This window comes from Cervus canadensis, chromosome 29 (assembly GCF_019320065.1).
Source record: "Cervus canadensis isolate Bull #8, Minnesota chromosome 29, ASM1932006v1, whole genome shotgun sequence".
Classification (NCBI taxonomy): Eukaryota; Metazoa; Chordata; class Mammalia; order Artiodactyla; family Cervidae; genus Cervus; species Cervus canadensis.
This window is the reverse complement of record NC_057414.1, coordinates 20,240,562-20,263,114: the sequence shown is the minus strand read 5'-3', so window position 1 is coordinate 20,263,114 and position 22,553 is coordinate 20,240,562. Positions and strand designations below refer to the sequence as shown.

The following is a 22,553-nucleotide window of genomic DNA, read 5'->3' as shown; positions in this document are numbered from 1 at the left end:
CTAATTTTTCATAGATTGAATTTGCATTTGACTTATTACTAAGGTATCAAACATAGAGGAAAGTGGGGTCTTCTATTGCTGAAAAATAATTGGAAATTTTTTGCCTTTTTTTGTCTTCTTGGGCAATTTGACATTATGTATTAAAGACTTCAGAAGTGCTCATGTTCTTTTTATCAAGTCTTTTTATCAACTTCTAAAAGTTTATTTGAAGGAAGTAGAGGTAGGTAATACAGTGTCTATTGAAACATTTTTTTATGAGTTAAAAAAATGAATGAAGATAATTTGGTGGTAGCTTAAACAAACTGTAGTCATTCGTAGATACCAAGAAAAATAATATTCATAACATTTTGAGACTAATAATATGGGAAAATTATGATATAATATAAACCTGAGGTCTTAGCATTTACATCTGGTAAATAAAAATAAAATGCTATATTCAGAATTTGAAAGTAAGACAAAGAATAATTGAATTGTAAGTAATATTTTCTTCTTCAATTCTCTGTTAACACATGTTAGGCAGTAAACAGGTATGGCATGTAATTTGAAACAATTTTACTCATATTAAGATGATTGCAATCTTAATTGAAATCAAATTGCATAGAGAATTATTTATTGACATCAGTGAATTTTCTACATCAGTGTATTATAAGGACCGTTTTACGTTAGGACCAGAAATATATGACTTATTCTCAATTAAAAAAAATTGTTATGGGTTCTAAAATTGATGCTCTTGTATGATTTTTTTCTAAGATATTTTAAGTAGAAACTATTTCTTTAATGATATTCTTGCATGGAGGATTTGTTATTTGTAATTTACTTTAGCCCATTGATTAGAAATTGCTAAGTTAGCTTAATTTTCCCCCCAGAGCTGTTTATTTTTCTTTACTTAAGTACATTCTGGTTGAGCTGGAAAGCTGAGAAAAATAAAAGGATGGGGGAGGGAATATTAGAAAAATGTGCAAATTCTGCTTGCTGTAATTGTGTCAATATCACTATGTTATTGGATAATTATAGGATTTGGAGGCCAATGACTATGCTTCATCTATTTCTCTGAGAAAGAATCTACTCAGCAAGAAAAGGGTTTGCTCTCTGCTGTGCTAGCATGCAAATGTGTGTGATTTGTTTTTTCATTTTTTTCTTCTGTATTGGTGTTTGCTGTGTGGCGCTGTCTTTTTTTGATGCATGGCTCTGAAGAATAGTTTTATACAATTCTTTGTTCTATTGAACATTGGTCAAGCACTGACCTACCTCCAGTATTGGGTTTGATCCCACTGCACAAAAGTAAAAAAGATAGTGTGTGAATTTTTAAACATTAACATTTTTCATTTTGTACCTACTGCATCAGAAAAAGAATTTATGCCTGCCTGCCAGTGTTTGATAAATCATCCCATCTGGTTGTTGTTGCTATTGTCTCTATTGAGGACTGGAAGAATATTTCTGTAGAAAGAAACCTACTTTTATTAATATTAATGTAGGATAATGATTTCAGGATACCAGATCCACTCTGGGTTATTTATATTCACATTGTTTCTTGCCTGGAACAATTTATTTTAGACTTTGGGTTTTGTAACACCTATCCTTATAAAGTACTTTATCAGCATCTCAATTCTGAGTTTGAGCTCAGAAACTTTTTCCAAATTTAGCCATTTGCCCCTATGTCAGCGCAAATGTAGTATGGTATCTGAATGAGAAAACTAAATATCTCCCAGGAGTAACAGGTATATCAAGGATTTGATGGAGTCAGGTTGAATCAGGAAAGTGGACAGCCTTCTAGCTTTTCCAGAATCAAATTTTCACTGTGCAATATTCAATAATAACGGCTATATGTTCAGTAATGGTAATCAAGCAGTGCATATGTGCTACCATCTCTAATCTCCCAACAACCACTAATTTTATAAATGGAAATGCTAGGTTAGGACCAAGAGAATTAAATAACTTGCCCAGTATTACACTGCTTCTCAGTGACAGGTAGGATTTAAATTCAGCTCCATTTTCCTCTGAAGATCACCTCCCTCCTGTATTACAGAAAGTTATGTTTTGTATGAGGTAATTTTAGAAGTTCATATGATGATTTCAAGTAAAAGGAAAAATAAAGTATAATTGAAAGCAAAATTAGAAGAGACTCTTACTTGCTGCTCTGAGTGATAGTGACTTAACCCATTAATTTCACATCAGGTCTGGGTGTTGAGACAGAAAGGGCATTCCTTGCTCTGAACATTTTTTTGACTTGGTGGCAAAGGCAGTTAACTACATTTTATTGTATACATCTTCCATTACTGATGAGATTATGAATGAATTCTCCTTTTTATATGAATTATATGGATGTTGTATCCTGTTTTCACTGTGAACAGTGGTTCTGAGAAATCTGGATACATACACACTCAGCATTCATGAGTGTGTGGGGTTTATGCTTTGCTGCCTTTTCTTGTTTTTAGCCTCTCTCAGATCAGTTTTTAAAGCACCTATGTTGCTAACTGCTTCCTACATTTAAATGCAAAGATCTCTGTGTGTGAGTTACAGGGAGTGACATGACTTAAGAGGGCCAGCCCTTCACTTTCTAGGCAGGCATCTTTTGTTTCTTATAGATCCTGACAGATGATAAATGCCATAATACCCATTAAGGGCTAATCCAGTGCACAGATTATTTTTTCCTCCATTCATCATCGTCATCACTATCATCACTGTTATCCTAAACATTTCTAGAGCGTGTTCCTTGTATCAAATCACATTTGAGTATTTTTAACCAGAATAGATATAGAGTTATAACTGACATACATGGTAATAATCATAACATTGATTAGTGTAATGATTCTCAAACTTTAATGTGCATATTCATCACTTGGAGAGCCTTTTTAAATTTAAATTTTGCTCAATAAGTCACAAATGGGACCCAATAATTTGCATTTTTATCAAGCTCCCAGCTGATGCCAATGCTGCTGGTCTGCAGATCATCACTTAAAGTACAAAGGTGTAAAATTTGTTGAGTGCTTGCCATATACCAAATGCCCTTACCCGTAAAATTACCTCATTAAGAAAGAGTTAAGTAGAAGGCAAGTTTTAGAGATGAGATTATGTAGCCTGGATTAGAACCCAGTTCTTCTGATGTCTAGTTTACTGTTGTCTTCTACTATGTCACTCTAAGTATGAGAACCTGTTCTCTAGAACAGTGGGAAGCTATTATTTTATGATATTTTCACAATTTTTAACATTCACTCAAAAATATAATCTTTTCAAATTTCTTCTTAAACATAAATCTAAAATATAGATTTCCTTCAAAACCAGCATGAATATTATTGCTTCTAATATATATTAAACCAAATAGATAATGATATTTTCATGTTTTCACTTTTTGTCCATCTGTTAAAACTAAATATCTATATAGCTAAACTATACATTCATGGTTTAATGCATTTTGTCCTTGCAGATTGTGTGATGTTGAAACTCTACCCCTTGCTTTAGTGGAGGGTCTCGTTTTCTATTCCTGGAGCTAGCAGCATTCCATTTGACATTTGATGCCCATGAGATTTTTATAGAATCTAGGTTATAAGATTGAGTCTCTTGCCACGTATTTTTGAATAGGGATTTATGTTACTTTTCCCAGGGGGGGTTCTGCCTTATACATTTTTTCAAAATGCTTTTGATTATTTTAAAAGAAGCCTCCAGTGATAAGACCTTTTGCATAAAACTCACCAGTGACTAAGACAGCTTTTATTTGTTTTAAAGAGAATTTGTTCAGAGGAGAGAAGGCAATAACGATCCTCTCTTTTCCTCATGAATGCATGGGTGCATGCTAAGTCGCTTCAGTCATGTCCAGCTTTTTGTGACCTCATGGACTGTAGCCCGCGAGGCTCTCTCCATGGGATTCTCCAGTCAAGAATACTGGAGTGTGTTCCTACTGGAGTGGGTTTCCAGAGGAATTTTCCCAACCCAGGGATTGAACTCATGTCTCCTGCGGCTCCTGCATTGCAGGCAGATTCTTTACTGCTGAGTCACCAGGGAAGAACCCTTCTACTCAGAGTTCAAAGCAAAAGACCATATTATTGATGTGGCAATAGAATGAAAAAAATGTTTCTTACCATAAGCCTCAGTATAACTAGAAATTTCCTTATATCTTTGAAAAGACAAATCAATAAAATATCAAAAATGAGTAGTATATGCGACAACATAAATTCTTTAGTTCAAATGCAATATACTAAAAGTTTTCTTTCTAATCATCCAGATAAAGACATGCATCCATATATATATAAAATATATATAACCAGCTTAGGTAACTTATTGAAAATGAGCTTATCTAAATTATTTTATTCCCAGAAATGGAGGAAAATTGATGGTAAGATGTTTAGTGTTTCATAAAATGACATGTTACTTAATATAATTGTTACTTAAGTTTTATACCTAGCAAAAATCCATAATAATAATAGGATAATATGCCTTATGTCTGTCTATATATGCCAGCCAAGTTGACCTACTTAACCTTAGATTTGATTAAATTTAGAATTAGCTATTTATGATACAACATGACAAAATATTCAAAATATACTCATTATAATAACTTTTAAATTATACAGCTTAAATTATCAAAAGTAGGTTTTTATTTTTTAATTCTGAGGTTTCTTCTACTGCTTAGTAAGGTGGCTTTCACATGATAGGTGCACAGAAAAAAATGCTTATAGAAAAAACGTTATTAGTTATTAACATTCGTTATTAGTTATTAGTTAATAACTAATACCATTCGTTATTAGTTATTAACATTAATATTAACTAAACCAAATAATGATACTCTTTAAGCTAATAATATACAACAAAAAGTAATAATAATGAAGAAAGAAAACTAACTTTGAGAAGTCTTTCCTATCGCCAAGCACTGGCTAAGAATAACAATAAATAATATTTTGTTTAACTCACACAAAAATATTGCAAGATACACACCATTATTTTTCTCAGAAAACTGACATTTTATGATCTCCCCAAATTAGGAACTAGTAAATTTTAGAGCTCACACATCAGAACCAGATTTTTGTGGCTTGAATCCCATGGCCACTCTACTCTTTCCATCTGTTAATTTTAGTTTAGAGTGCAAAAAGCAAACACAATCACTTCTTTGGTATAATGTAGAACAGGAGACTTGGGTTCGATCCCTGGGTTGGCAAGATCCCCTGGAGAAGGGAATGGCAACCCACTCCAGTATTCTTGCCTGGAGAATCCCATGGACAGAGGAGCCTGGCAGGCTATACTCCATAGGGTCGCACAGAATCTGACATTACTGAAGTGCTTTAGCACAGCACATTGCACAGATAATACTTAAAGACTCTTGAATTCAATTTTATAGAATAAGGTAAGAGTGTTTGCTTTTACAATTGAATAAACATTCACATGATGTAAATTCTTGCATTTTCTAAAGATGCTAGGTAAGATTTTAGCCTTTATTCAGCTTAACTGTTACAACCACTATCATAACCACATGATATGGTCATGATCCATGATGGTTATCATCCTTGATATTTTGGGACTTAGTGTTTACTGAGTAACTAACTACTCTGTTCTTATTATTGTGCTAGGTTATCCCCTCTGCAAATTTAAGTCGTTCATTGCTTACTATTTATCAAACATGATATTAATATTTGTGGCCATTGTGAACCAGGCATGATAAGACAATATTATGGGTATGTTTTGAAGTAACTGCTTTATTAAAGATAACATTTCCAAGAAAACTGGGAAGTAAAACATAATCTTTCTATTATCATTTTGCTAAGAAATGGTGCTGAGTGAGCATTTGTTCTAAGTTTTATAAGCTGGTTATATTAAGGATATAAAAAGGAGAATCATGCAGTTACTTTTCAGTTTTCCAAATTGATTTTCTAATGAGTCCATGGTAGAACTGATATTTGAGTGTTGACATGCAAAAGCTGTTTTAAATCAATAGCTGGACATGCAATAGCAATGCACCCCACATACCACACTGTCATATTACCCACATGATTTTTTTTTCTTCAGAATTAATTTTATTTTCCATAGAATATGTCTGTTCATTTCCAATGCTTATAGAGTCCTCCAAATAAGCAAAGTAATTTGGTTAAAGAATTATGATAGTTGGGTCAGGTGTTGCTTTATGTGATTGGTATTGACTGCTCATGGGCACAGTTTGGTCCATTCACTAAAAATTTTCATATTTTGTCACTGTTTCCATCACAAAATGCACAAGATTATATCCAAGTCTGCTGAAGCTTTAACTACTTGCTTCACACAGTTCTCACTGAAGATGAGCGTGTTAGCAGGGCCTTAAACATCTTCCTCTCCTCAACTTTCATGTACCCCCTTTTCCTATTTGTTATTTTGTACCACTGACAGGGTGGTGGTGGTGGTGGTTTAGTTACTAAGTCGTGTATGACTCTTGTGACCCCGTGGACTGTAGCCCGCCAGGCTCCTCTGTCCATGGGATTCTCCAGGCAAGAATGCTGGAGTGGGTTGCCATTTCCTTCTCCAGGGAATCTTCCCAACGTAGGAATGAAACCCAAGTCTTCTGCATTGCAGGCAGATTCTTTACCAACTGAGCTACAAGGAAAGCCCATTGACAGGATAAAAAGTCCAAATCAGAAGAAATTGATGAACTAGATAGGAAGATTGAGTTTCATTTATTTGCTTTTGTTTTGTGATGTTTGTTATTGTTCTCTGTTTGAAATTGATTTCCATGTGGTATTATAGTCTATATGTTTCATTGCACTGAAGTTGATTTAATATATCAAAAGTTGTATCATTCAGCCAGAGTCATCTAATGGTGCACTTGAAATTAGAGGTACGAAATATCTTTTTAAAAAGCCCCTTTAGTTAGAAGTAATATTAGACTTCCCCAACCTGGGTTTTATGACAATTCACCGTGTTAGCTGAAGCTCAAATTTATATTATCAAGAATGGAATTATTCTGTAATTCAGATTTCCCATAATCAGTTCTTTTTAATGAGTATTGCTGATGATATTAGAACTTATTTTAAAAGCTTTAAAGATTACATTTTATAGCAAGATAATGATTTTTTATTTGTTTAAAGCCAAGTAAAATCATACACTTTCACAATCTAAGTAAATGTATTTTTCTATTCAGCACCCAGCCCCAACAAATTCCATTCTGGTGTCAGTGGCAAATATTGCCCTGCCATAGCCTGTGGAGAGAAGAAATTAAACATTTAAGTTGGGGGGGGGGCGGGAATAGAAATAATGCTGGGAAATTAAATTATTATAAAATTCTGTATTTGAGAATTGAAGCAGGGCTGCCCTGGTAGCTCAGAGGTGAAGAATCTGCCTGCCAATGCAGGAGACATGGGTTTGATCCCTGATCTGCGAAGATCCCATGTGCTGTGAAGCAACTAAGCCTGTGTGCCCAAACTACTGAGCCTGTGCTCTAGATCTCAGGAGCCGCAACTACTGGGTCCAAAGGCCACAACTACTGAAGTCTGTGCACTTGCGTAAAGCCCGTGCTTTGCAACAAGAAGCCACTGCAGTGAGAAGCCCATGCACTGCAGCTGAAGAGTAGCCGCTGCTTGCCGCAACTAGAGAAAAGCCTGCCCCGCAGTGCAGATCCAGCACTGCCAAAAATCAATCAATCAATCAATCAATTAATTAAAAGAAGAATCGAAGTAATATTGCTATTTATACTAAAGTTGATCAATAAGCTACTGTTTTCTTTTATCAGTATATTGGGACCCAATGGACTGTAGCCCACCAGGCTCTTCTGCCCGGGGGAATTCTCTAGGCAAGAATACTGGACTGGGTACCCATTCCCTTCTCCAGGGGATCTTCCTGACCCAGAGATTGAACCCGGTTCTCCTGCATTGCAGGCAGACTCTTTACCATCCAAGCCACCAGGGAAGGCTCCCCCCAACCCACAAAAACAGATGAAGCGATATTGCTATTTTTCTTAAAGTTTATCAATAAGCTCATATTTTCTTTTATCAGGATATTGTGTCTACATAAACAGCATTCTTTTACAAGCATTCAATACAATCTTTTCCCCCTAATATCTGTTGTCTTTATTAGTTACTGTATATAATAACATTTAAAAAATTTTCTACTCTTAGTTTAAAAAGAAAAAAAACATATGAGCAGCACATACTCCTCTGGTAGCCTCAACAAATGCAAATATTACTTGTCAACATTACTGAATGTGTCCAAAGAAACTGGTAAAGCAAATTTATTAAGTAATCAGATTATATTAGAAAATAAATATTATTGCAAAGAACCATCTTCTGATTTGCTCATTTTATGGCCAAAACTGACTGACGGGATATATTTGTACATATTTACAAAATTCAGTCAGTTGAAAGTGTTTCCTTCTAAAATATAATCAAATTAGGAGAAGACATCAAGATCCAGAGAGCTCACCTTCCATTATTGTTTGGAGGATAACAAAGGGCTGTGATATGTAATTTTTAATCCTTATTCATTGCATTATTTCTGCTAAAATCACTGGTGAAGATAGAGTTAGGAGTTTTAAACAATCTTTGCTTCATAGTCTTATGTTTGCTGTTTTTAAGTATTCATCAGCTATTTACATCAGAATCATAACTACATATGTTTTTAATATTCACATACAAATATTGACTAACTGAAGAAACTATTTATAGAGTGAGATTCCTGAGGCTCATTATTTTTGGTAGGGAAGCTGGGCAAAGAGTTTGAAAACTGCTTTAGGACTTCAGTAGATCTAAGTGTACTATGGGATAGGATGGTTTCTGTGAATGTCAGAATGAAGACTAGCTCACATATCCTGAGGGATGAGGGGGGTCAAGCATGTTCCCCATTGAGCTGCTGTCCAATCCCTTCTATTGTAAAAGTGTCCACCTTCGTCTTGTTTTTCAGTCCTCCACAAGCAACCCAGAGAAGTGTGTCTCTGTTTGCTAGAGCTTGGCCGGATTGCAGCCAGGTAGGTCATACTGCTACTGCTATGTGAGATGTGGACCAGCTCAGGATCCAAGCAACTCAGAAGCTTGCTGGTTTTTCATTGCTGATATTTAACCTAGGTGTTGAGGAGCAACTTCTTCAAAGATGATCAGTATGAATGAACATCTCGAGAACAACTATTCAAACTAAAAATGGACCTCCAATATTCTTCACATCGTGACCTTATTGTCCAGCTCACTATGTCTAAACATTTTCTAAATATCTTTTAAATGAATATATTTCCCCTGCAACTCTTTCTTGGGAGATTGGAGAGAATATTGTATGTGAAGTCCTATGTGACAATTACACTTCCCTTCGTGGAAAGTTGATTCCTATTATTCTCTCTCTGTCTCCCAACTCCTTCACCACTCTCTTCCTGTTTGGTCTTTAATAATTGTCAGACTCCTCTTTTGTTTCTTTTTCCTCACTTTCCCCGTTTAGCAGCTGATCCCTCAGTTCTTTTTAGTTTCTATTCCTGAGTGGATGAATAGGTCTATAATTACTCTCCATATTTTGATTGGAAAAAGGCATAGAATATAATCCTTCATATGTAGAGACATCTTTGGAATATTTTTCTTCTAAAAAGAAAAACCAAAAGAACTTGTAGAAGTCATAACCATAGCTAAATAATCAGGGGAAGGGACTTTATTAGCTCAGCTGACTTGATTTGGTTTCCTTTCATCAAACAAGGCTTCTGACAGTTTTACAGAGCCCAAAGAATTACAAAAGAAGATATAAATATTTGAATAAATCTTGATGCAAGGTAAAACTTCAGAATTAATTAGGTGATGTTTTCTCATCCAGTCCAGGGTATACTTGTAGTGTTGAGATAAGATGAATTAATAAGATAAAGTAAGAGCTTGCTCTGGGTGTTAATTCTCAAAAGGAAAACTACAAGGAAAATCACGGAAAATAAAATGCAAGGTGTGTACATCAGGAAATTACAGCAATGGGCAGAAAACTTGGTGCCAATGAAAGCCCCCCCTTTTTTCGATCCAACAGATCAACTGTAATCAGAAGTAATCCCACGTTCTTTAAAACATCATAGTCAACATAATCTTAACAAATTGTTCATCAGGTATGGATTTTACTTTGCCATAGTAATTGGATGAGAGAAAGATGTTTTTTATTTGAAAGCAATTCTAATTAAATAGGAATGAGGCTCCACTCAACAAGAAGTGAAAAAATCACTTTGAGATCCTTAAGGATGCCCCTGTTCCCTGCTACAGGTTCCCCAGCTTTGCTGTGGGACAGCCTCTGGAGCGGGTCCTCTAGCCCTCTGTCTGCTCACACCTCTCCTGCTCAGGCTTAGTTCATAGTGTCTGAGTCCTTAAGACCCCACTCTCCTTCCGTCACTCTCTTGGGTCCTGTGAGGGAGCAAGACAAAGGTTTCTGTTGCTTCTAAGACTCTGCTAAACCTCTCCTTCACCATGCATAATCCTGCCGGCCTGCAGGACAAACAGCTTTGAGTCAGAGGGCTCAGCCTTGAGTCTTTGGGCTCAGCAGATATCCCTGAGAAAGGTGATCCTACAAAATAGAAGTAGAGTCACAGATGTAGAAAAACTTATGGTTACCAGGGAATAAGGTGGGAGGGATAAATTGGGAGATTGGGACTGACATATAAACTCTACTACATATAAAATAGTTAACTAATAAGAACCTACTGTAGCACAGGGAACTCTACTCTATACTCTGTAATGGCCTTTATGGGAAAAATTCTACAAAGAATGGAGTTTTATATATATATATATAACTGATTCACTTTTCTGCACGCCTGAAACTAAAGCAACATTGTAAATCAACTATACTGCAATAACAAGTTCAAAAAATATAAGAGGCAGGAATACACACAAAGTAGAAGCTCAGTAAATGAGCTGCTACCCCTGAAATGCTAGAGTAAAAGGTTGTCTAGAGTTCCTGTGTATTAGATTAGGCAGAAAACTTTTCTGTGTACTTGTTTATTTTAATTATGTCATTAGAATATTCTGAAATGGCATATTCAATTTTGTTACTTTGATAACCTAAATATGTGGGTCAAATAGGCATGACTCTGAAAGTTGTTATAGAGGTAAAACAAATAGCTGAGAAAAGAAGAGAGGCTAAAGGGAGAGGAGAAAATGAAAGATATACCCATTTGAATGCAGAGTTCCAAAGAATAGCAAAGGGAGATAAGAAAGCCTTCCTCAGTGATCAATGCAAAGAAATAGAGGAAAATAATAGAATGGTAAAGACTAGAGATCTCTTCAAGAAAATTAGAGATACTAAGGGAAAATTTCATGCAAAGATAGGCACGATAAAGGGGAGAAATGCTATGGACCTAATAGAAGCAGAAGATATTAAGAAGAGGTGGCAAGAATGCACAGAACTACACAAAAAAGATATTCATGACCTAGATAACCATTATGGTGTGTGTGGTCACTCACTTAGAGCCAGACATCCTGCAGTGTGAAGTCAAGTGATTCTTAGGAAGCATCACTACAAACAAAGCTAGTGGAGGTAATGGAATTCCTGCTGAGCTATTTCATATCCTAAAAGATGATGCTGTGAAAGTGCTGCACTCAATATGCCAGCAAATTTGGAAAACTCAGCAGTGGCCACAGGACTGGAAAAGGTCAGTTTTCATTCCAATACCAAAGAAAGGCAATGCCAAAGAATGTTCAAAGTACCACACAATTGTACTCATCTCATGCTAGCAAAGTAATGCTCAGAATTCTCCAAGCCAGGCTTCAACAGTACGTGACCTGTGAACTTCCAGATGTTCGAGCTGGATTTAGAAAATGCAGAGGAACTAGAGATCAAATTGCCAACATCTGCTGGATCATTGAAAAAGCAAGAGAATTCCAGAAAAACATTTACTTCTGCTTTATTGACTACACCAAAGCCTTTGACTGTGCAGATCACAGCAAACTGTGGAAAATTCTTCAAGAGATGGGACTAATAGACCACCTTACCTGCCTCCTGGAAATCTGTATGCAGGTCAAGAAGCAACAGTTAGAGCCAGATATGGAACAGCAGACTGGTTCCAAATTGGGAAAGGAGTATATTGTCATATACGTCAAGGCTGTCTATTGTCACCCTGCTTATTTAACTTATATGCAGAATGCATCATGAAAAATGCCAGACTGGATGAAGCACAAGCTGGAATCAAGATTTCCAGGAGAATAATAATAATATCAATAACCTCAGATATGCAGGTGACACCACCCTATGGCAGAAAACGAAGACGAGCTAAAGAGCCTCTTGATGAAAGTGAAAGAGGAGAGTGAAAAAGCTGGCTTAAAACTCAACATTCAAAAAACTAAGATCATGGCATCCCGTCCCATCACTCCATAGCAAATAGATGGGGAAACAATGGAAACAGTGACAGATTTTATTTTTGAGGGGCTCCAAAATCACTGCAGATGGTGAGTGCAGCCATGAAATTAAAAAATGCTTGCTCCTTGGAAAAAGATCTATGATCCACCTAGACTGCATATTAAAAAGCAGAGACATTACTTTATCAACAAAGGTCTGTCTAGTCAAAGCTATGGTTTTTCTAGTAGTCATGTATGGATGCAGAGAAGGCAATGGCAACCCCCTCCAGTACTCTTCCCTGGAAAATCCCATGGACGGAGGAGCCTGGTAGGTTGCAGTCCATGGGGTCGCGAAGAGTCAGACACAACTGAGTGACTTCACTTTCACTTTTCACTTTCATGCATTGGAACGAAATGGCAACCCACTCCAGCATTCTTGCCTGGAGAATCCCAGGGACGGAGGAGCCTGGTGGGCTGCCATCTATGGGGTCACAAAGAGTGGGACACAGCTGAAGCGACTTAGCAGCAGCAGCAGCAGCATGTATGGATGAGTTGGACTATAAAGAAAGCTGAGCGCCAAAAAATTGATGCTTTTGAACTGTGGTGTTGGAGAAGACTCTTGAGAGTCCCTTGGACTGCAAGGAGATCCAACCAGTCTATCCTAAAGGAAATCGGTCCTAAATATTCATTTGAAGTCCTGGTGCTGAAGCTGAAACTCTAATACTTCGGCCACCTGATGCGAAGAACTGACTCCTTGGAAAAGACTCTGATGCTGGGAAAGATTGAAGGCAGGAGGATAAGGGGATGACAGACAGTGAGATGGTTGGATGGCATCACTTGCCTTGATGGACATGAGTTTGAGCAAGGTCCAATAGTTGGTGATGGATAGGGAAGCCTGATGTGCTGCAGTCCAAGGGGTTGCAAAGAGTTAGACATGACTGAGCAACTGAACTGATAGAGGTAAAAAGCAGGAGGACCACTTTCTACAGAATTAGCTGGGAGTTGTCATTTTCCTGTTGTTTAGTGTACATCATTTATTTATTTTCTGGATTCGTTTTTTGAATTTATGCTATTAACTGAATACTCTGTTAGGAATCCTGCTGAACTAAACATTTTTAGTATGATCAAGTCATCAGAGGAAAAGTTTGCCCCCCAATGACAAAATCCTGTTAGAAATCACCTTTCCTCTAGTTCTGAGTCTGGCATGAAAAATCCCTTGCCATAGTGTATAAAACAACATCTTGGTTAAGGAAAGGGAATCATAATGGCCTGGTCAATTTGAAGGTGAAGCATTATATGAAGTGTTTTGTGTCTGTTTTTCCTCAAATATTTTAAAATTGTGATTTTGGATTGCTCCCTTTATTTTTTAAAGACGTGTTATTGATATATGATTAACGTACAAAATCTGTACCTATTTAAAGTAAACAACTCGATGAAGTTTCGGTAAAGAGCCTGCCTTCAATACTGGAGGCGTGAGTTCAACCCCTGGGTCCTGAAGATTCCCTGGAGAAGGAAATGGCAACCCACTCCAGTATTCTTGCTTGGAAAATCCCATGGACTGAGGAGCTTGGCAGCTATATTCAGTCGATAGGATCACAAAGAGTCGGACACGACTAAGCGACTACACTTTCATACATCTATGAAACTATCATCACAATCTATGCCATAAATGTAGCTATCCCTCCAAAGGTTTCCTCTGCCTTTATTATTATTATTTTCATTATCACTATTATTGACAAGAATGGGTGGCTACATTTCTAATCACACTTATGACCATGTGTACTAGTAAAAGCAGAGATTATTTGCATTATAAAAATTTTACTCATTTCACAAAGCAGCGATCAAAGGATTAAGACAACACATTACAGTGTTCAATTTGCAAATTTTGCTTTTTATCTTCCTAACCTACTTGAGTGCTGTGAAATATTGTGCACTTACCATGAAAAAGAGAAAATATGCTGAGAGATTATTCAGGGTGTTACTTTTGTATGCCGCATAAAGTTAAATAGCTGAATACCCAAATGGATAGAATGAACATTTAAGTATAAATGTCTGTGTAAGTTTCTCTTTGGACACATTTGAAGATTTTATTAAAATTTTAGTGGAAGTTCAATTGTGCTTTAAAAACAGTAAGCCAGTACACCCAAACAATACTACCTTAGTCCTATGTTGAAGCATAATAGTTGAAGGGAACAAAAGGCAAATTCATCATTCTCATCTTATTTTACTCCGAGATTTTTGTTTTGACATAGTAAACCTTTATCTAGATTATTGTATGTGCTTCCTTTCCCTTTTACTTTTCCATGGTGTTGAATTAGGATAGCATTATTGAATTAAGATGGCATTAACCAAAACTAGAAGTGTTGTTTGGAGAGCTCTCAAAAATCAACAACATTAATTTGTACACACAACAGATGCAGTTTGACCATGACAAAATCCCAACACAATGTTGCGAATTTTGTACTTTTTCTACTGATAGATAATGCTTTTTTATATTTGATCTGAAATATTTATTTCTCAAGATTACATAAATGTCATTTTAAAAGCATCACTTCAGAAATGATTAACTAAAAGTTTCTAATTCTCTGCCCTATTCCTTGCCTGGGAACCCTCTGTAAAGCTCTCTTGAGAGCTGTGGGCTTCTCTGAGTTCTGAAATGGGAGAATGAGACCACTTATTTTTGCTCTCATGGGTAAAACTTCTCTTTATTTTCAACTACAAAGAGGTATCATCACTGTGAAATCCCTCTGTTAATATTTCAGAAACCATGTCAGTTTCTCTGTGTAAAATATTCATGTTTGCCTTCTGCAAAGTAAAACACTCAGCAAAAACAGGTCAGTAAAACCTCAAAAATCTGTTTAATGAGAGTGTTTTGATATTCATTATTTAAAAAAAGTTACTATGAATTCAGCCTTTTTTTAAGAGTGAAAAATTAAGATTAGCTTTATGATAAAAGTAAAAAAGAACTTTTGTTATTTTTGTTTGGGGCTATGATGAATAGTCGACATCAGAGGGAAGCTTTTTATTTTTATTTTTGAGTGCTTCATTTTGAACAAAATTTATGACCATTCAAAAGAAATATACTTTGTGAATATTTCCCATTTTAATTAGTGACATAATGAAATGTTACTTAAAAGAAAATATTCTTATACCAGGCTTATTAGTTAACTCATCCTATTTAAAGAACTTGACTCTTACTGCTAAGAATAAAATTTGTTTTCATTTGAGTGAAACTTCCATCCAGACTTTAAAGCAGAATAAAAATGGGGCAAAAACTATCTTGCAAGAATCTATAAGTGATCTGTTATATGCCTTAAGAAAGGGGAATGTCTAAACTTTATCCCTCCAGGTCTAATAATATAGGTCCTGCCGCTGCTGCTAAGTCACTTCAGTCGTGTCCGACTCTGTGTGACCCCATAGACGGCAGCCCACCAGGCTCCTCTGTCCCTGGGATTCTCCAGGCAAGAACACTGGAGTGGGTTGCCATTTCCTTCTCCAATGCATGAAAGTGAAAAGTGAAAGTGAAGTAGCTCAGTTGTGTCCAACTCTTCACGACCCCATGAACTACAGCCCACCAAGCTCCTATGCCCATGGGATTTTCCAGGCAAGAGTACTGGAGTGGGGTGCCATTGCCTTCTCTGAATATAGGCCCTAGATGTCTTTTCTTTGAAAATTATCATCTAGTAAATAATTTGAGTAAATTTTCTAGTTTGGGGCTTAGTTTGGAGGCTCAATTATTTCATCTAGACCAATCTCAAAAGTTATATCCTATGTCAGAAAAATGTAAAGTCTATTTCTAAGATCTCATCATAAAGTTATTAACCATAAGGCCCTTTCCCTAGCACTTTTTGAATGAGACCAAAAATGATGATAACGACACTGCTCTTTCAGTATTCTCCCTACTTTCATATCACTGGGGTTTACAGATAAAAAGATTTGGTTTTAGCAGACGCAACCTTTTTGCTGTCTTTTGTTGACCCGTATTCAGTTTGAAAGCAACAGTTGCTCCTTCTGCTACAAAGTTTTGAAATCTTGTAATCGGGCGAGGATAGACAACAGTGAAAGTGGAAGACGCTCAGTCTTGTCTCACTCTGCAACCCCAAGGACTATACAGTCCATGGAATTCTCTAGGCTAGAATACTGGAGTGGGTAGCCTTTCCCTTCTCCATGGGATCTTCCCAAACCAGGGATCGAACCCAGGTCTCCCGCATTGCAGGCAGATCCTTTACCAGCTGAGCCACCAGGGAAGCCCTATACAGCAGTAGCTGACCCTTATTCAGTTTGAAAGCAAGAGCTGCTCCTTCTCCTACAAAGCTTTGAAATCTTGTAGTTGAATGAGAATAGGCAGCAGTATATATTTTTGAAAACCGTTTAGACAAAATCAAAATGTAGCGTGGGATAGGGTTAATCATGGAAACCAGAATGAAGCAGCTTTTTGGAGAGCAAAAAAATAGACCTTTCAGTGACTAAGTTGGCTTCAGGTGCAGGGCCCTTACCCAAGGGGAATTTCATGATTTACAGCCTGTTGACATCTCCAGACAGACAGGAAGCCAATGAGTCGTACTTAAGTGTGTATTTCAGGATTGGCTGACTATACCTTATACAGCTTGAAGTATTCAAAAGCCAGTATAAGCAGAGATTTGGGGCTTAGTGTTGATTTTCTATGTTCAGTGGCATAGCTAATTTTCAGCATTCCCAGATAAAGAAAAATCTCCAGGTCACAGTTTTCCATATGTGGTGTTGTTTTCTACTTCATTCAAACTTTGTTTTGTTTCGGACATGGAGTGGAACCTGTTGGTACTTTAATAAACATTTTTCACATTATTTCATTTTATTAAAACATTAAAAGGAAAAAAAAATGTTCAACCCAGCCAACCTGTTTCTAAAAGGTGGCATGAATCTACCTACAATTACAAATGAAATCATATTTTCCAATTGACCTAATTTATATTTTCCAATATGATTGACTTTTAATTGGCTGTGAATTCTAGTGTGTTAAATTCCTCTAGCATCACTGCCCAGTTTATGTTATTCTCTTAAGAATATTAAATATAACAAAAAATACCTTGTTGGAACTAAGAATTTAAATAAGTCTAGAGGGATTAAAAAGGATTGCCTGGTGAAGTTCATCCAGCGACTTAGTAGCAAAAATTAATTTATAACTTCTGCTATGCTTCAGCATTGAGATATTCCTGCTATCCCACAATTCTGAGAAAATTAATTTAAAGGAAGCCTATGTGAGTTTTTGGTAAAAGATACAAATAATATTGTAAACTTGAAAAATATTCACAACCTAAAAGCTGAGAGTTATGCTTTATGCAGTGGGAATTTTAGGATTTCATGCCTGGGAGCCAACATCTCAAGTGACTCTGAGAGAACTGCTCCAAGGAGGCAGGGGGAGGAGCCAGGTTAAGTAGAAGTTTTACCCCAAAGGGCAAGTAGTCTGAACATCATGGGCTTCCCGGTGGCCCATGGTAAAGATCCAGTCTGCCAAAGCAGGAGACGGAGACCCGGGTTTGATCCCTGGTTCAGGAGGAGAGCATGGCAACCTACTCCAGGATTCTTGTCTAGAGAATCCCATGGAGAGAGGAGTCTGACAAGTTACTGCCCATAGGGTTGCAAAGAATCCGATATGACTGAAGCGACTTAGCACACACACATACAGTCTGAACATCAAAAGATTATTTTTAATTAAAGGAAGCCAGATATCTCAGGTTAAGGAATTTAGTGTTTTTCTATATATGAGAAGATGCAAAAGTCTGGGCTCACTGAAATCATTCCTTATCACATGCATCTCAGCTATCTGGGGCCAGTATCCTGTTTTTCACATCCTGAGCTTCCTTGGGGTTGCAGTCTAATGGCTGTTGGCTCACAGGTAATCCTTTCCTTCCTGAGTGCTCTTAGGGCTCAGGAGCTCATATTAAAGGACTGGAATTGCTGATGATTGTGACATCCATGTTTATTGATATAGCGGGAGTATCCCATTTCTCATAATAAATAACACTACACCTTAATTATGAGGCTGTTTCATTATGTCATTGGATGGCATAATATATTTTTAAAAATTAAAACTTCAGCAAAATCACCTCAATGTTGCAGTTTCCTGGTTGTGCAAACTTTGATACATCAGTTATCAATAGTCATTTCAGAGATGGTGCCCTGTGTCAGACACTGTACTGGGTGTGTAATGGATACTGTTTCATTCCTTTTGACTGTATTGAAACACAGGAGTTATAATTTTCATTTTTTCATGAAATAAAACTGAGACTCAGAAATAATGTGTATCAAGATGCCCCAATGGTCCAGACACATGGAAGACGTTCAGTTTACAGTTATTCTTTTAATTTTCTTCTTCCTCCCTCCTTCCCTGCCTCCCCCCTCTCTCCCCCTCTTCTGCTACATCAGACTTCTAGGACAGGTCACTTTCACCTCTGTTTTCCTGATAGAAAACAGACTCTTAGAGGTTAGGTGATTTGCTAAATTTAAAGAGTAGGTTAATGGCACAGTCAGCTCAAGTCTGCCTTGGAAAAATGATACCCAGATTGCCAAGTGAATATTGTTGGTACTTGTCAACAGTATGAGACGCTGTGTTGAGTAAAGTGTAATTAGTGAGCTCTAGAAAGTTAAAAATGTATTTTAGTTTTGAATAAGGTTTAAAGTCTTCTAGAAGAATACTTTTTAGGGATAAGGCACCTATTTACATTTAATGTTGATATGTTTTATTAAAGTGATACACATTTAAAGATCCAAAACAATGAACTCTGACTCATTTCTGGAACCTGAACACATTGTTATAGGAAAATCCAGGGTTTTTTTTCCATTCAAACAGTAGCTATTAAGTATCTATTGTGTGCCAGGATTTGCACTATCTGCTGAGGCGGCTGTGAATCAGACAGTGGTCTCTACTGTTACAGAATCTGCAGTCAATTGCATGTTTCTACAAACGTCCTATTAACTGGCTAATCTGTTTAAAAGGTCTGAAATGTGATAAATAGTGCCTAAAGTCTTTTAGCTAATGATTTATGTAGCTAAAAATTACTCTGTTCACTAGAAGCAGTTATCAAAACAGCAATTATTATTTGAGTTGTGCCAGTTAAAACTGTTTTGTACCAAATTCTGGTATGTTTTCCAGATCTCAAAGAGCACTTGACGTGTGTGTGATGTCAGTTAAATGAACAAACCATTAGAACAGGAGAGTGATAATCTAAACTTTTACATTTAACAATGTTTTTAATATGCTATTCACTCACACTAAGGTACTGGACATATTGCCAACATATTTATTCTCTCTATATAGATTATTTACTTTGTAGGCAATCCATAGCCTATTTTTTTTTAATTGCCAAGTGACTTTTTCCTCCTCTTTTTAACATGTGATCACCTGATTGAAATATCAGAGAAAACCTGAAGTCAGAAAACCTGTATCGTGTCTTTGTCCTGCTCCTAGCTAGTTCTGTATTTTCTCTGGATCTGTTTTATTTATTCTATAAAACTGAAAGGATATAACTACATGAACGCAAAGATCCTCTTGAATTATCTTTGGTATCCTCCATCTAGGCATTATAATATACAATTGATATGCATTTAGGAAATCAAATCAATTTCATATTTACTCTAAGGAAAATATGATTAGGAGAGACATGAATGTTATTAACAACTATATCTCTGTCTTTAAACTGCTGTGACATTTAAAATTTACAGCATATAATTTTAAAATATTGTTATTTTAAATCATTTCTGTTTCTCTGTATTCATTTTCTTTCTCACTAACACTATAAATGCTTTCATTATGTTGTTCCTGAGAGCATAATCTATGATGCTGTGTAACCCATTCTACATTATTCTGAGTACATAAAGTTATACAATTAACAGTGAATTTATTCTCTATAAATTCATTTAAGAACTTTTATTTGGAAAGTTTGCTGTTTTCAACTTGACTCTGACTTTATTTCCATCTTTAAAAAATTTATATTCAAAATAGGAGTTCAGTTACAGCACTAATATCATTAAAGCTAGTAAATCCAAAATTTGAAATTTAAAGCTAGTAAAATCTAAAATCTAAAATTTGAAATTTAAGCTAGTAAAATCTAAAATCTAAAACATGGTAATTCATGTTATTGACTCATCAATGTATTACATGGAGACTTTTAATTTATTTTTGTACGTTCTTACGAGTCTGTTCATATATATTTTTATATATAGCTGTAACTAACTTTTAACTACAATGACATCCGCATTTTTTTTTAATACCAAATGGACCTTTGTCCATGAAAGCCTGGCCTTAATTTTGGTGTTTTCTCTTGGATCTTTGGGTCTGATTTTAGCCATGACTTTAAACAGACCTAAGCTTCCCCTTAACCCATACCTGCTTTTTGTATTTATCCTGTTGGAAGCTCTGACTGTGGCCTTCATTGTTACTTTCTGTGATGTATATATTGTCCTGCAAGATTTTATACTGACCCGTGCAGTATTTCCTGGTTCAACTGTGTATACTTTGCAATCTGAGAGAGAGTGCAGCAAATTTGGAGCAGGCCTATTTTCTGACTTGTGGATTTTGTGCTTGTCAGGAACCTTGAAGATGTTTTTTATGGCGAAACAATGGAGTTAGATTTGGCTTCTGTGTATGTGTGCTCAGTCGTGTCCGACTCTTTGCAACCCCATGGACTGTAGCCTGCAAGGCTCCTCTGTGCATGGGATTTTCCAGGCAAGAATACTGGAGTGGGTTGCCATTTCCTTCTCCAGGGGACCTTCCTAACCCAGGGACTGAAGCCCGTGTCTCCTGCATCTCCTGTATTGGCAGGCAGATTCTTTATCATTGTGCCACCTGGGAAGCCCCTTGGGGTTCCTTCTTTTCTGCAGATTCATCATCTATGACACACACACTGATGTATAGGCTGTCACCTGAAGAGTATGTATTAGCTGCTATCAGCCTCTGCTTGGATATCCTCAACCTCTTTTATGCCTTTGCAGGTTTTGGAAGCAATTAATAGAAAATGATTGAAAGCGGTATATAGAAACTGATTCATTAAGTACTAAATGTTGAGATGTAATTAACTATTAAATACTTTTAAGATTTTATTTATATGCTGTGTACTATATTATAAAGTATACACTCCTTTTACTATTAACAGATTTTAATCTCATTTAGAAAAGAAAAAACATAAAAGATAAATTCCAGAGAATTATTCAGTATTGCAATAAAATTATGTTAAAATGTTAATGACATTTCACTATAAAATGATGTATTGAAAATTAAAAATCTGCCCAACAGATATTTTGACATAAAATTTAACATTTTTGGTTTTCTAGAGTGTAAGTTTCCTCTAAAAGTTATAGCAGAATGCCAGTGACTAATGAAACTTTGGCAAATTCTTGACGGCATTTGTTTGCTAGGGTGCCTTAACAAAGTACCACAGATTGCATAGCTTAAACAGAAATTTCTTTTCTTACAGTCTGAGGTCAAGGTATCCGCAGGGTTGGTTTCTTCCAGGGTGTCTCTTTTGGCTGGTAGATGGTCATGTCCCTGCATGTTCACATGGACATCTCTCTGTATTTGTCTGTGTCCAAATTTCCTCTTCTTATAAAGATACCAGACATATTGGGATAGGCCCCACCCTAATGACCTCATTTTACGTTAATTACCTCCTTGGAAAGACTCTATTTCCAAATTCAGTCACATTCTGAAATTAGGGACTAGAAGTTAGGACTTTAGACTGGGCTTAATGTTTGTGTCCCCCCCAAATAGTTTGTTGAAACCTAATGCCTGCTATGATGATATGAGGAAGCAGGGCTTTGGGGATGAGGAGGGAGTTCTCATGAGTGGGATCAGTGCTCTTATAAAAGAGACCTCACAGAGACCCCTTACCCTTTCTGCCACACGAGGTGCCAGCAAAAAGACACAGTCTGTGAACCAGGAGGGCTTCCAAGATGGTGCGGTGGTAAAGAATCTGCTTGCCAGCACAGGAGCCGCAAGAGATATGGGTTCGATCCCTGGGTTGGGAAGATCCCCTGGAGGAGGAAACGGCTACCCACTCCAGTATTCTTGCCTGGAAGATTCCATGGACAGAAGAGCCAGGCAGGCTACAGTCCAGGGGGTCGCAAAAGAGACACAACTAAGCAACTGAGGACCCTGAGCACATATAGCTGTAAACATGTAAACATATGTGTGTGTGTATATATACAAATGTATGTGTATATATATATATAATTTTTATATGTATATATGTATGTGTATGTATGTATGTATATATATAAATTTTTTTTTCCTGCTTTAAAGGGTGCCAATTTAAGTACCTACCAGAATGCCAGAAAAGAAATTAGTGTTATTTT

At 36.5% G+C, this 22,553-nt stretch overlaps 1 protein-coding gene and 1 pseudogene across 9 annotated transcripts in view; both read left to right on the top strand.

Annotated features, from left to right (window-relative positions):
* GAS2 (growth arrest specific 2) overlaps positions 1-22,553 on the top strand; it is a 167,725-nt gene that overhangs the window by 75,288 nt on the left and 69,884 nt on the right. For all 9 annotated transcript variants that reach the window (XM_043451964.1, XM_043451968.1, XM_043451970.1 and 6 more), the window contains one exon: positions 8,851-8,914. In XM_043451964.1, coding sequence (XP_043307899.1) covers positions 8,851-8,914 — 64 coding nt within the window. The remainder of the gene's footprint in view (positions 1-8,850; positions 8,915-22,553) is intronic.
* On the top strand, positions 20,443-21,221 carry LOC122430971 (annotated as a pseudogene).